Source organism: Pleurodeles waltl, chromosome 7 (genome assembly GCF_031143425.1).
Source record: "Pleurodeles waltl isolate 20211129_DDA chromosome 7, aPleWal1.hap1.20221129, whole genome shotgun sequence".
Taxonomy (NCBI): Eukaryota; Metazoa; Chordata; class Amphibia; order Caudata; family Salamandridae; genus Pleurodeles; species Pleurodeles waltl.
This window is the reverse complement of record NC_090446.1, coordinates 562,253,073-562,268,843: the sequence shown is the minus strand read 5'-3', so window position 1 is coordinate 562,268,843 and position 15,771 is coordinate 562,253,073. Positions and strand designations below refer to the sequence as shown.

At 42.1% G+C, this 15,771-nt stretch overlaps 1 protein-coding gene across 1 annotated transcript in view; it reads right to left on the bottom strand.

Annotated features, from left to right (window-relative positions):
* The window catches only part of LOC138304347 (integrin alpha-X-like), a 126,737-nt gene that overhangs the window by 38,414 nt on the left and 72,552 nt on the right, over positions 1 to 15,771 (bottom strand). The window contains exon 11 of the mRNA XM_069244320.1: positions 11,969 to 12,061. Coding sequence (XP_069100421.1) covers positions 11,969 to 12,061 — 93 coding nt within the window. The remainder of the gene's footprint in view (positions 1 to 11,968; positions 12,062 to 15,771) is intronic.

Here is a 15,771-nt window from a genome sequence, read left to right as displayed (position 1 = left end):
TTTCTGGTCCTGAGAGATCACCCACGAGATGGGGATAGGAGAGACCTATAGATCAGGAATAACTGAGTCACCATAATGGTAACTTTAACATTTGTTGTGATTTAACTATCTCACCTTCTCAGCCCTCTACGTAATTTCCAATGCATCTGGTGTGAACCTTCTCATTTTATAGGATAGCCCCCATTAGTCTACCACCCTTGCATGTCCAGTGTTTTCCTTTTTCTAACATCCAAGTTTGTGGGCACCACCTTCCTCCTTATCTCATGTTGCAGAATAATTATAACCTTTTAATGTAATTCCCTTTTTGTCTGATATAATTACAGCAGAAGTGTTTCCACTTTGAGCTGTTTAAATAACATTATGATGTTCTGTAAATCATAGCTTATATTTCACTTATTATGGTACAGGCTGCAATTTTTCCAGACTAGTATTAAATGCTCTGCCTTTTTTCTTAAGAGGCCCACCTTCATATTTTTATTCTCTATAGATTCTGTGCACAATCTTTGTTTAGATAGTAAGCATTTTAAAGAAACAATGGCTATCACCAAAATAATCAATGGGAGGAGTTTTCTGGCTGAGGGAAAATGTTAGACAGTAAGGAAAATGTACAAAGAACTACACTTTGATAGATTCAAATTCCAAGAAAGGATTTACTATCAGTTTTATGCTTTTCATGCATTTGTTTAGATAATTTTGTATTTGTGAGGGGTTTTGCAGCTTCATGATTAGGTACTGAGATCTGTCATGTGTCCGTTTTAGTTAGTCACTTGGACATAGTGATAGTTTAGCCTAGGCTTGTGGCCTGTGCCCTTTTACCCAGTTATTATGCTCTGTTGTTTTTATTCATTTTATTTCCTTAAAACATTTAGTGGTACTGTTTTAATTCCAATATCAGCTGCTACTCTGCGAAAGTGTCATCATCAGTGCTATGGATGACATACTTTGGATCATGTTCTTTTCTTCAGAATCACAAGAATGGAATGCGAGGCACACAGAATAATATTTTGTATTGCCGGCCCCAAGCCTGGGTAAACAGTCAAATGCTTAGATACATACCTGCGTCAGGCTTCTGTGCAAGAACATGAACATGTCCCCTGTAAAACCATCTTGTAAGACAAAGGGCTTTAGATTGGGTTCCAGACAGGATTTCCATCTACGCTACATGCTGGTTTTCTGGCCCACCTCAGCCTTTGTGTCTCCATGGATCTTGATCTGGAGACTGGTGCCCTGACCTTGTAACAAGGTAATGAGTGGGGTGTGCTTCTCATGGACACTGTATGGACAGATTTGACTTACATTGCCATGCTCTCGCTTAGGGGTTAGAGATTAGGCTTTTAGGTAGGAATTGTATATTCATGTTATGAAAATATGTTGGGGTTGTTTATATTCACATCTTTAATTTTCACAATCAATTGGCCTTTCCAGGAATTAATCTACAAACAGTACACTCAGTCATGGGAAAAGCACCCGAACAGGAGAAAATTCCGTTCTGGATTGTCAAAAAAACAAACCAGCTGGAAGCAGTGTTTCCCCATTTGGGACCCCAAGATAAACATAGATTTCTCACCATGTGCTTGCTGTTTGGCATGGCCCCCTCAATAGAAGACTGTAACACTTGGGGTTCAGTCTTTGCCGCAATCTACACTACCACACATGGTACCCTATGTGCCCATTTACCAGAAGTGTTTAAACAAATTTAAAATGAATACAGGCCACCCCGGCTCTGGACTTGGGGATGAAACTGATGCACAACCTTGACACAGTGTCCTCAATAATTTTCAGCAACATTAAAGGGGAAGCAGCAGCACTATCCATTCGCCAATGGCTCCGGGAGGTTCCTCAGCAGGAACAGGAGTGCGAGCTGCCAAAAATTATTTCCCAAACCTATACTAGTATAGGACAAGATAGTCTGGGGGCCAGACCAGCTAAACCACAACTACAAGGTACCACCCCTAAGAAAGGTACCAAACAAGCAGAAGAGGGTTCTAAAAAATGATGGGATAAACAAAAACAAAATAAAGACAAAGTCAGAGATAAGAGTCTCCGCATCTGGAGACCTCTGAAAGAAGATATAGGCCCTCATTATGTACATGGTGGTTCAGACATGGTGGTATGAACTGCCGTATAAACAACACAGGGAGGGCCACCTGTGGCAGCCCTCTGCCACCGCCAGGCTACCGCCAACAGGCAGCCTGACGATGGCGGACAACATTATCTGACAAGGCACTTCAGATAATGTACCCTGATTCCCCCAGCCTTTCCCTGGCAGGTTCCCGTGCCACTGAAAGGCTGGCGGAAGGGGCCCCTGCACTGCTTATGCACTTGGCATGGGCAGTGCAGGGGTCCCTGTGCAGAGCCCCGTCATGCAGGTCACTGCCCGATTTACGGGCAGTGATCTGCGCGACAGGTGCTGCTGCACCCGCCGCACAGGCGGCAATGTCCCGGCCATGTATTCTGCTGGGCTGGCAGGCGAAAACAATGTTTCCGCCTGCCGGTCCAGCAGAATGTTCATTATTCAGCCGGCGGTTTCCCATGGGGGCTGGCAGTCAGTGAAATGACCGCCAGCAGGAACACGGCGGTAAACACCTCCATGTTCATATTGACCCCTATAATCTCTGAAATTGACAAATCTTAAAAAGTCTTGATAGAGACCACTATACTGAGAAAAAATCCATTTTGTTCCTTTCAGGACACACCAGACAAATGGAGTGAGAGTGGGACAGTCTGAACCACGAAGTGACTACATGAAGCCAAAGAAGGACTTCCATGGTTCCTCAGAACCTTACAATAGAAAAGAGGACAAATCATCTGGATGTGACAGCAACAGCGGGTACTTGCGTCTCCCCACCCGACAGGGTTTATGACTTAAATATCCAAATAGAGGTAGACATAGAGCGCACTATTGAAGTGGTATTTTGGGAAAATGTAAACTGTGATATTCTATTGGCAGAAAAAGATTGGCCACTTGAACTTATCTGTAAGCTCCCACATTGGGAAGATGTCATTTTTGCTTCTTTCTCAATGCTGGTTCCAGACATGATAAAGGACGCCTATGCCACCGACTGGGCTTTGGTGCAGGCTTCCGTGCTGTACTGCAACCACGTGGGATAGGACAAAGAATCCTCCTACCATGTAATACCAATCAGATCTGCACCACAACCTCAACCTCAATAACCCATTAAACATGAGGCTAAAGCTCCAGTGAGAGAGATTCTCACACAACTTGAGTACCAGGGAGTAATTGAACCCTGTGTCTCTGCAATGAATAAACTGTTACTCCCTGTTGCCAAACCAGATCATTCATATAGAATAGTCTTAGATTATAGACATTTAAATGTTCACACATGCACTTATGCAATATAAAACGCACACAACACAGCACTAATTAACAACACAGTGCACAAAAAATACAAAACATTGATATTTCCAACGTTTTTTTCTGCTAAAATCCAGCGCATCTGAAAGTCAGGATCTTAGCGCCTTTAAATCATGAAGCTCACAGTGGTGCTTTTGGAGTTTTGTCACAAGAGCATAAGAACAGTCGTGGGTTGTTTTCAGCCTGAGTAGCATCAATAATACATGAGATTGTTCGTGAGGAGTTGTCTTACGTGGATGTTATTTATCTCAAAGATGAAGACCTCATTATACATCTGGTCAGGGTGGATCGGATTGTGTTAAGAGTCGTCACCCGGAGCTACAAAATTCAATTTTAGTAAAACTAAAATTGCTTTCTTGAGTATTCCTATTTTTAGGATACAAACTATCAGGTGAAGGCATGAGCCTGGCCCGCACTTTCTAGAAAACTGTCCTCAACTTCAACCTCCAAATACCATTAAGAAACTTCAGTCATTGCTGGGTTTCTTTAACTTTGGCAGAACATACATACCTGACTATGCACTAAACATTTACACACATGTCACAACAAAATAAACGTGGTCATCAGAATAATTGCTGATGCCATCGGCTGCACCTGCGTCACATTCAAAGAAGGTGACATGGTACCCATAGAAAAAATATTGACTGCTGTACAGACGGCTGTCATCAAGGGGAAGCCACTTGCCCAAAGTAAATGCATTATTGTTGTTACCCTGGTGTCTGATTACATCCACTTTGGATACAATGGCCAACCTCCCTGACTGCATTGATATTGATTACATCTTTGCCTCAAAACTTCAGAACCCAGGAATTGCTCCAATATGAACAGGAGCACCCTGCACCCACAAATATATTACTATTAGACCAATACTGAACTGACATTTATACTGATGGTTCAGCACAACCAGCTCTAGGTACTAAACATCAATACTCAGCCACCTGAAATATCGTAAGTGGAGTAAGGAGGGATGGTACATTCAACCCTCAAAATGCCTACATGCAGACCTTAGAGGACTGCAGTGCACAGTTCGAACAGCTCAAAGCTCTTGTCCTGGCTCTGGAACATACAGATCCTGCCAAAAACAGTCATTGTTTGTGATTCATATTATTGCTTCCTGTCATATAATGACTACCTAAATCACTGCCACCTGAATGACTTCATGGATTCCAAGGGGAACACCATCAAACACAGAAACCTGTGGGGGAGGGTAGCTGACCTACGGAACAGACTACCAAAAGCTCATGTAGTACTTACATTGGGCCATCAATGTGTAGTAGTACACATTGTAGGAAACACTTTGGGTGATTAAGCTGCCAAATCTGCAGTAGCTACAGCTTCTGTTGCTGCGATAACTTGTTCTCATATGAGGTTGAATAATGAGACACTGGCTGCTGTGAAAGCTTCAGCTGACAGCAAACCTTATCCAAAAGCATTCCCTGCAAAATATTCCTACCATCTCAATGCCCAGAACATTGTATTTGCAACTTTTCCAGGGCTGGGAGATCATGTGATCCCCAACCAAGACCAGAGAACAGATCTCATAAAAGCAGTACATGAGGGTGTTGCTTCTGCTCACGCAGTTGTGGAGGCTACAATGCCACTATTACAAAAACACTTTTGGTGGCCAGGTCTTTATAAGTAGACCAAGTAACATAGCCTTTGTTGTGACATTTGTCAGCAAATTAAAGGTCCACCATTAAACCACCACCACAGACATCCCTCTTAATTTCAAACAAGCCACTACAATGTGTGTACTTGGACCACTGTGGTCCCTTACAACCTGATGATGAAACAAATACATTGTGGTCCAGGCTTCACCAACAAATGGCTTGTGAGCTACTGGTAGCTCACCAGCTACCTGTAAGTAGCTCTCCTGTGTTCAATCCAGCCTAGTAAATCAGAAACATTGCTTGTTTGAGTTAACATATCTGTATCAATAACGGAACGCATGTATTTGAGAAAAAAATGTATGCATTTTTAGAACTCACTAGGCTGATGTTTGGAGAAAAATAGTTACTTTTCTAAAATACATTTAAAGCTTATATTGACAGATCAATCATGCAGCGCTGTAGAGACTTATTACCAATTCTATTGCCTTGATACCAAGGGCACTGCAGCTATGGCTGCTATGTATTACCAATATAGAATCATTCCACACTGTCAAAGGCTTGTTTTTTACATTGTTGCAAGCAACCCTGCCTGATGAACTGAGGTGATCACTGCTCACAACCCTGCATATGGTGGCCACGAGTATAACCATGCTCTGATGCCATCATCATTACAGCAGTAATGACATTAGTAGCCCAGGATGATTTTCATTGAAAATAAGTAGCTCTTATTCCAGAAAAGGTTGGAGACCTCTGTTTTAGTCGCTGTTGATTCCTGTTCTAGATTCCTATGGGTATGGCCACAACTGTAGGCTGGCGCTTGGACTGTTATTATCTTTACATATATAGTGGCGGCATTCCAGGGCCCTGCTTTTGCCTCCAGGGTATTCAGGGACACCATGGGTACAATGGCTGTTCAACCCCATTCCTTCCCCTTTCATCCTGAGAGAAACAGTGTGCTGGAGAGGAAGAATCGAGACCTAAAGCAGTCCTTAACAGTCAGAGTTATAGGTTCAGGCCGTAGTTGGCTTCATCACCTATATGGGGCCCAGAGAGCACTAAATAATCTGCCAAGAAGGTCCCTGGGAAGTTGCACCCTATACGAGGTTCTTTTCCGGATACCTATGTATGTCCATGATCTTGATGGTTCTGGCCCGGTGCCGCTGACACAACGTTTGACATAAATGAACGTGTCACTGTTTTACAGGAGCTAGGGCAATTTAGTGATAAGAATTTGTCTGCCTGTGCCGCCACATTGGGAATAAGGGATTTGCCAACAACATCTACAGGTGGGATTCCTAAAATAGGAGATCAAGTGCATGAAAAGATTACTGTGAAAAAACAATTTGGCCCATCCTTCAGAGCAATGGTTTCACTCCTGGGGATACACGGTACCAGAACTGTTATCATACCACCACTGCCTGGTTCCAAAGAGAACAAAATTGTTTCCATTGACAATGTCAAATTGTACATGTGTCCAATACTGCACAGTGGACCCAGAGGTCCTTCCGGTAGTACCCATTTCCCTTTCACTACCCAACAGGGTATACCTCTAGAAGCAGTAAACAATGTTTCTGCAAGCACCAATGCTACAATTACCTCTTCGAGCCTGGGGAGGGTAAAAAAAGAGCTTCTACTGATTCCTGTCACTACCTCATTAGCGAATACTGTCCGAGATGTGGAACATTATTATTCCAGTCTACCCAGACAGATGACATTGTTTATATGAACCACAACAAATGGTTCCATCCACCAGTTCTGTACCGGCTCCAGTGGTTGCACAGAATGGTTCTGGTTATTTTATCGACCTGGATGACTTTTTTTCTGACTCATCTGGTTCTGCAACTGAGACTATATCAAAGACGTAAGCTGTACATTTAACTTAAGAATTATTACTTAATTTATTAATTGTACTATCTGTGGATACTGTTGAAATTGTTTGCCTTTCTGCTTTGGATTGGTTTTGTTATTGTATTTTTCCTTCTGATAAATGGTCATTATCTTCCTGAACGTTCTACATTTGAGCCGGTGGATGAGGTTTTGACCCCTTACCTATCTTCCCTTAATGTCCCAAGAGACTTGTCCCTTGTGAACATTTCAGTAGTTCTGATTGCAGATGGGATTGTGTGGGATAAAGTACATTTAGACATATAATGTCCAACTGAGATCATTCAAATTCCATACATGTTTAAAATTTCAATGAGTGATGTAATTACACCTAGTATTGTTTGCGATGACTGGGATGTTGAAACAGTTGATTCTATGTTATCTGAGCTTGAATACTACACAGTATTTGAAAGTAAATATGTGTTTATGAACATAGTGAATTATGTGTAAATGTTTTGTTACCACCTTTATGGACATTCCTTTATGCACAGACCCAGTGCTCCGAGATTAGTTTATAATTATACACAGTGGAAACACTGTTGAACACCACCTGTGGGTAGTCCCAAAACATATGTAGATAAGTTTGCCTATTTTACTAGTCAATACACCAACAATGCTGAGTCGTACTATTTCAAATTGCCGCCTTCCAAAAATGAGGAAATTTTTGCTAACCAACACAAAATGAATCTACTCAGATTCCTTTGTTTCCCGTTTTGCTGTGGAAGGCTATGAATATTGGAAAAACACTAGTGAATTGAAAAGTGTATGGGGAACAAAAGATTGGCAAATACAGGGTAGAGAAGCTTTGCTTAGAGCATGCCTTATTCCTTCATAAATGATAATTTTAAATGACACAGTCCAGTAAACATCATGTTTGGGGTTAGCAAAAATAAAAGAATTAAACATGCCCAATATCCCCACACCTGCTAAATTTCACATTTGGCAAACATTTTTAAATCTCAGTGAAGAACAATCAACTGCTTGAGTTCACAATGGTACCTTTCAAGTCCTGGTGGGTGTTTGTTGTGGCCAGTGGGCACAAATGAGTGCCAGGCACATTTTGTTAATTCCTCTGGGGGTTTCAGCGCAAGCCAGCCAGATCCTCGCTAAACTGTTCCAACAATGGCTGCGTTCTTCTACTTTAAAATCTGTAAAAGAACACCTTATTCTTCTGTCTGAAGAAGACAATTTACAGGTTTTCCTGTTTGGACCCAGGAAGCCACGCTCAAAGCGTTTCCTACTTGCTATATATAACAATGTCTGGAAACTTTCCCAGATGGAAGTTGTTGCATGTTTAAGGCAGATTGATAAGGAAAACATGGAATTTTTTTTATCTGTTGTCGATAATGGCATGAACACTCTGTCCAACAGAATTTACACCGTAAATAATATTGTGTTATCTGCAGTTCAGAATGATGTCCTTTCTACAGCATGGACAAAGCCCGCTGCATTCTATCACGCAGTTAAGTTGGACACTGCAGGTTCTCAAAAGTGTCCGCATTCCCTGGAAGAACGTTAACGTTACTCAATTGTTTGCCACTTTTAATTTGTCCAGACAAAAAAAGATAAAGGCAAAAAATAAGCAAGTTACATCATGCTTAACATTGAGAAATTAGAAAAGTTGCCTTTCACTGTAGCAGAAATCCCCTTGCCAGCATGGCTAATACATGGAGTGATAAATCTTCCCATTTCCACATTTCAATTCACGAAATGCTTAAAGCATTTTGCCGGTGGCAGGTTTGAGCAGCTAGGAGACAGTCATATACACAAGGTGTGGAAGTTGTCTTTCGATCACAAATGTATGAACAGCGAAACAGAGGCCATTCTTAGCGGAGGCAAATGTGACACTACTTTTAGTCATTCTATGATTTGTAAGCAAGGATCCTTCCCTCGTCTGTGCAATGTGGAGGTCTCAAATCTGGCATGCTATCTAAAGGGTAATCCCATCTTTTTGATTTGTCCTGTATTTTAGGTACTTTCTAATGGAAGTTATGTGGTTATAAACAATCAAAGCTGCTGTGGAATGAAGCTAGGAATTGCTTATGTGATTTCAGTTACTCAAATGGTAACTTGTTGCGGCCATGTTTTATTGCCCTCCACACAAGAGATAAAAGTGACAGACTTGTGGCCCCACATTGCTACTTCTAATGTGAACTTTGACAAGCTCAGCAGACTAAAGGTGCTATAGTTTAAAAAACATGTAGACCTGACATCAGCCAGAGAGACATACTATCTTCACATAGCAAGCTCATTGGCTTAGATACAATCCCTATTAAATACCAATTTCCCAAACCATTTAGGAGAATTGGTCAGCAGAATATTCAATGCATCGAATACTGTGGGACTCTGCACTTTTTTTAAGGCTGTCGGTTCTGGATCTGTTAGAACCTTCTAGACCATTTTTGGAGTAATACCTGCTGCAACACACTCACTCTTTTTGAGTGTCTTTGGTGGATTCCATGTTAACGTTGGCATTAATTGACGGAATTCTGCTTCTGCTATTTTTGATATGCAGTGGTTGTTCTCTCTTGGCAAAGCAGAGTGATGGAGCTGCCACCAGCCCAGCTGTGTTGTGGACACATGATGCAGTATTTCGAAGCGTCCTTGCTTGGGGAGCTGGAGTTAGATTGGTCTTTGTCATTCAGACCAGTCTTGACGTGTGTCCAGCCAACCTTCCATTGCATCTGGTGCCTGTTCGCATGTGCACCAATAGATTGACTTTCCTTGCAGCCTGCACCTCCTGTGAACATGAGCCTGTTAATGTTCTTGATGAAATTTAATTTATGGACATGCCCCTTGAGGCTGCAGTTGATTTGCGAGGCATCCTATGAGACACCGCTTGTGGATTTGCTGGCTCCAAAACCATCTGGCACACGTAACAGTGCTACTTATGCAGTTCATTCTGCATCGGAGGCTTCTGTACACTTTTCCTCCATGAATCCTTCTGCCAACACCTTGATCAACTTGTCACCTGCTGAAGTGGAATCCTACCTGGTCCCAGTCTCCCTTGATGATGTCAGAGACTTTTTTAAGGAACATGATTATTATTAAAATTCAACCATTGTTTTTTTCTCAAAATTAAAAGCATGACACCAAATTGCCTTTTAATTCGGCCTGTCTGTTGGTCTGCAAGGCTTGTCAACTTGGACATTTGTCTCATATATTTTTGTAGCTATGCTTTTACAGATTTTCACTTTTATTACAGCATTTTTAGACACTAGTGCACCCTTGTTCCGGCAACACGGACGCTTGTAGAGGGTCCATTGTAGTTAGTCAATTTTACCCAGTTATTATGCTCTGTTGTTTTTATTCATTTTATTTTCTTAAAACTTTCAGTTTAGTATTGTTTTAACTCCAATATCAGCTGAAATTCTGTGAAAGTGTCCTTATCAGTGCTATGGATGACATATGTTGTGGCATATTTACACAAAAGCAGTGCATCAACTATGACATGCCACTTTTCTTGTGCCCCCCACTCCCCCTAACCTCACCATGGTAGCGCTGTATTTACAATATGGTGCACCATGGCGCTTGTTAGCACAATAGCGTCAACATTTTTTATGCTATTGTGGCTCATTGGTTGACTAGCACCAAAAATGATAGTGGCAGTCCAGCAATGCGTGGGGAGGCCCATTGGAAACAATGGGAGCATCACTTTAACACCTGTCTTGGGCAGGCATTAAAAGTGATGGGAAAAATGGAGCAGTGAAATCTCGTAAATTTCACTGCGCCACATTTCTGGGCCTCCTGAAAGGGAAACACCCTGTGCATACATTAGGCCTGGTGCAGGCATAAAGTAGCGCAAGAGGTAAGAAAGTGGCACAATGCTTGCATTGTGCCAAGTTGTAAATCTGGCAAATCTGGTGTGGGGAAAAGGTCTCCTTGACGCCACCTTAGCGTAAAAAATGACACTAGGGTGGTGCAAGGAGGCACTTGTCAAAATGCCCCTTGCATCATGTTCTTTTCCTCAGAATCACAAGAACTGAATGAGAGGAACACAGAATAATATTATGTATTGCCAGCCCCAATTCTGCGTAAGCAGACCAGCGCTTAGGTACATACCCACGTCAGGCTTCTGTGCATGAACATAAACATGTCCCCTATAAAATATCTGGTAGGACAAAGGGCATTAGTGGGGGTCCCAGACAGAATTTCCATCTACACTGCATTCCGGTTTTCCGGCCGACCTCAGCCTTTGTGTCTCAACGGATCCTGATCTGAAGACTGGTGACCTGACCTTGTACCAAGGTAACGGGGGTGGGGTGTCCTTCTCATGGACACTGTACAGAGAGATTTGGCTTTCATCGCAATGCTCTTGTTTATTGGCTAGAGATTAGGCTTTTAGGTAGGAATTGTATATTCACGTTACGACAATATGTTGGGGTTGTTAATATTCACATCTCTAATTTTCACAATCCTGATTTGGTTACTGCCCATTATCGGAAACATGCTAGCTCATGTATTTTATCATAGAGTTAAGTTCTTTAAATAAATGTGTTGAAAACTGTCCTGCATCTCTTTTCTTGCCTATGTATGTGTAAGAGACTTGCATATGGAGAGAAAAGGGTAAGACTTGTTCCCACCATGATTTCTCTGAGGGGTTTTCAGAGTCCATGCAAGGCTGTGGCAAATCACCCTTAACAGTTGGGTTTTGGTTAGGTGCTGCTAGTGAGCCAGGAAGTTGGGCCGACAGCTGCCAACTGGAGTGGGAGTTACTCAGTCACTTACAACGCAGGGGTGCTGCCGCCCCAATTCCAGCAGCCTTGCTACTTTGCGAGAGTCCTTATGACAGGCCTTTTAAGAGTTGCCAGCAGCTGGTCATGTTCTGACTAAATGAGGAGACTGCAAGTGACCAGTGTTGGGGTACAGGTGGCACCAGTGGAGTTGGATATGTTAGCACAAGTTCATCTAAGACTTTAGGGTTATTGGCTAATATATAATATGTTGTGGTCAGTTCAATTTTTCTCTCATCTTGCGTACTTTCTCTCTGCCTCTCTTACTATCTTTCTCAGCGTTCTTACACTTTTCCTTTTCTTGCCTCATCCCCCTAATTGGTGTCCTATGTTGTGCCATGTATTAATGGCCATACCAAAATTACCTTTGCCTCGAGGAAGCTCATACTTGGCTGATATTTCGATCTGTCAAAAGTGATCTCAGCTGCACTGACAAGAGAAAACTTCCTCTGGGGCCCCTGAGTTGAAGAAACAAGATAGCATGTTAGCATATGGCTTCAGTGTGAGAGGAGGATACAACTCATTAGTACAAGGTAAAGCCCCACCACCACATACACACATGGCAGCCGATTTACTTTTTAAAATATTCCATCTAATTTCCAATGTAAGAACTGTTATATTGAATAAAGAAGCTTAAATTAAAGTTCTTCTAAAAAAATTCTTTACAAGACCCACAAGAAAGAAAAAGTGAAATATTATAATCAGTTATAAACAGCAACAAAACATTTGGCAAAGGGGTTTGTTTAAAAGAAACAGAATATAAAATACACAATTAATCACTCAGCAGCAAAGTGAAAAGGTGAAGATGTACATAGGCTCCCACAAATGTAAGTTTATGGCTTGACGTTTACACAAGCATATCTGTCTTCAGCACAACATACAATCTGCCTTGTGGTCCATGCGAGTAACAGAGATTGCACTAGTGAAAATAGTCATTGGCAAAGTCAATATGTCCCACCTTGTTAACATACTTACTTTGCCAATGCGTTCTGTCAATGCAGTGCACTGTTGGCAAAACACCAATAAATTTTGTGCAGCATTGGAACAAAAAGATAAAAATAAGAAAATGAGCACTGGCAGGTGCATCATTCTGTATGTGTGCATATTTGTTATGATGTGTGAGCACACATGTATAACTATGTATGCATGCGTCTACTTAATAACATGGACACCATATACTTTTTTATCCATCCCAGATGGCAGACACCATTTGGATTGGTAAATATATATTTTTTTAATTGGCATGAAAATGCTTTTGGCACCAAGAAGCAGCCCAGTAGTAAATGCCAGCTGCTGGGACATGTAAAAACATTAATTTAAAAGTATTGTAAAAAAACACTGTAGTGTCATGAAACTGGGAGCACCAGGACCCCTGCGGTTCTGGGCAGACTTAGGAGAGAGATGGCTGCTGGAAGCTGTTAAGGTGTTGTCATTAATGGTTGTGAGGTAATCAGTGATTTTAGTGTGTGATTGTATGCGGTGGAATAAAGACATCTAATCAAGAGCTCCATGTGTGGCATGTTCTTTACATGCTATCGAGCTAGAGAGAACGCTACAACTACAATGAGTAAGGGGATACATGCTCCAAAGAAGCTAGACTGCTCTCCCTGAGTGTTTGCAATGACCCAGCAGACTGCTTGTGTGTGCCGCTTGCGCTCATCTCGATAGGGAGCAGTTCAGAGTTGGCATGTGTGGAATTGAAGCTCCACTCCACCCCTTATATGGCCCTTGAGGGAGTAGACGGCCCTGTGGAGGACAGCATTCAAGAGGCCCACCAAGACCCGGTTGAGAGGCCAAAAGAAGAAAGATCTGGGTGCGGCATAACACAGAGCTATTGTTGATACAAGTGAAATGCTAAAGTCTCTGCCACCTAGGTATGATGCAAAAAGCTAAACGCAACAGTAATCAAGTGCAAGAAACAGAATCATTACTTACTGTCAAGAAAGAGGATGATGATTCATGACCTCTTCTCAGGCAGGATATCCCAGGTGCAAGTACGCAGCCAGTCCCTGCAGAAATTGCAGTTACTACTGTTGTGCAGCGACCACCACCTGAACAGCATATACTCTCAACGGCGGAAGAAAAGGTTGGGAAGTATGATGCAGCTGCATTTCTAAAACTACCACCACCATTCGGCTCTGTCAAGAAACAGAATATTGGCAGCAGGTAGACCGCATGGATGGAGACATAGAAGAAGTAGACAATAAGAAAATCATTAAGTATTTCAAGAACCTTGCCGGTGATGGAGTAAAAGAAGTATTGAAGAAAATCTTGCATGCTGATGTAATATCGTACCAACAGCTCAAGGAAACCTTGAATACCAAGTTCAATACAATGCCGACTGTGAAAGGTACATTTTCAATCAGGCAAGTAAGCAAGCTGGTGAACGATGGTTCAAAGACAATGTACTCATCAAACACTTAAGTTCAGTGAATTAAACGATGAAGAATCCATACGCCTTAGAGTCATCAATGTCTGTCTGTGAGACTCTTTCAGAAGATGCATGTTGAGAGAGACGCTCAGTGTAGACAAAATACTAATGGCTGCTAGAGCTGATGAAAGATTGGAATGACAAGCTGCTGAAATGGAAGCTGGAACTGCGAAAAATGAATCAGCGCTGGTCATGATAAACAGGTACAAAACCAAGCAGATGCACACAAGTCGACGTCTTCAAAGAAGGCAAAAGTGTTTCTGATGTGGATTTTCATATCCCACCAAGACCAAATGTCCAGTCATGAGACTGACGTGCAAGGGCTGTGGAAAAGAAAAACACTTCATAATGGTTTGCAAGGTGAAAAAGAAACCAAGTGCATCACAGAGAGAAGAGAAAATGGATAGCAAAAAGTTCCAGAAGCATTATTGCCATGCCCACAAGGCCATAAATCAACATCAGTTACAACAAGTAGAAACCATACAAAGTCGATCATCATCAAGTTCGTCCTGCAAAGGTTCTTCCACGTCACTATCAAGGGCAAATAGGGAAGATTGATGTGCAATGATGATGTCGACCAAAGGATGCCTGGCACATGTTGGGATGGCTGAGCGCAAGGAAGAACACATCTCAAATATAAATCGTCAACCGGAAAAGCAAAGTTCATTTGGACCCAAAATTACAAGAAAAGTTAATGGTTGCCTATTCATCAAAGACAGTGGTGAATTGATTAACATCATGCCAGTTGAGAACTTTAAAAACCGGTCCCCTGTGCCACAACTTCACCCATCAAACACAAAGGTATATACATGGGCTGCTTCTAAACCATTGCAAAGCTAAGGATCATTCACAGCAGCCATGAAATACAAAGCAGTGTCCATATAAGCACCAATTCACATACTTTCAGGACCTTCGTCCAGTGCATGCCTACTTAGCTTTGCCACTGCTGCTGACGTCGGGCTGATACCTCCCAATTACAACCTACACAGTCAGTCCGAACTTGTTAGTCAGTTTCCATCATTTTTCCATGGCCTAGAAAGACTTAAAACAGTTTCACACTAACAAGGTCATTCACCCTGCTGCTCAGCAGCACCGCACAACTTCCTTTCACTTTCAAGAAGCTGTTGAGAAAAAACTTAAAATGCTGTTGAAGCATGATATCATTGAGTGCTCCACTAGACCTACGCAGTGGGTTTTGCCCATGGTGGAGGTGCCCAAAAGTGACAGTGGAGGTGCTGTGCGCATCTGTATTGATATGTGCCAAGCCAACAAAGCAGTCGAGCGAGAAAGACATCCTGGTCCACACTAAGTGGACATAAGCATGCACCTGAAGTGTGCCAGTCTTTTCTCGTCTTTACCTGAACAAAAGATACCACCACCTTGAGGTGGAAGAGAACTACAGTTCAGATATAAAACACTGAGCTTTGGAATGTCATCAGCTGCAGAAATCTTTCAAGATGTTTTACATCAAATATTTCAAATTGTCACATGCTTTTAACTACAGTGATGACATACTGGGATTTAGAGCAACACAGGGGAGCATGACAAACCTCTTATACGAGTGTTCCAGCTACTTGCTAATGTAGGGCTCACTCTGAATTCCGCAAAGTGTGAGTTTCACAAGAACAAAAAATTATTTGGGCACAAATTTTCTGTTGGGGGACTGACTACTGACCCGGATAAAGTGCAGGGGCTGTCAGCTACTTGCCCCCAGAAGATGTCACCGTACTGCGATCC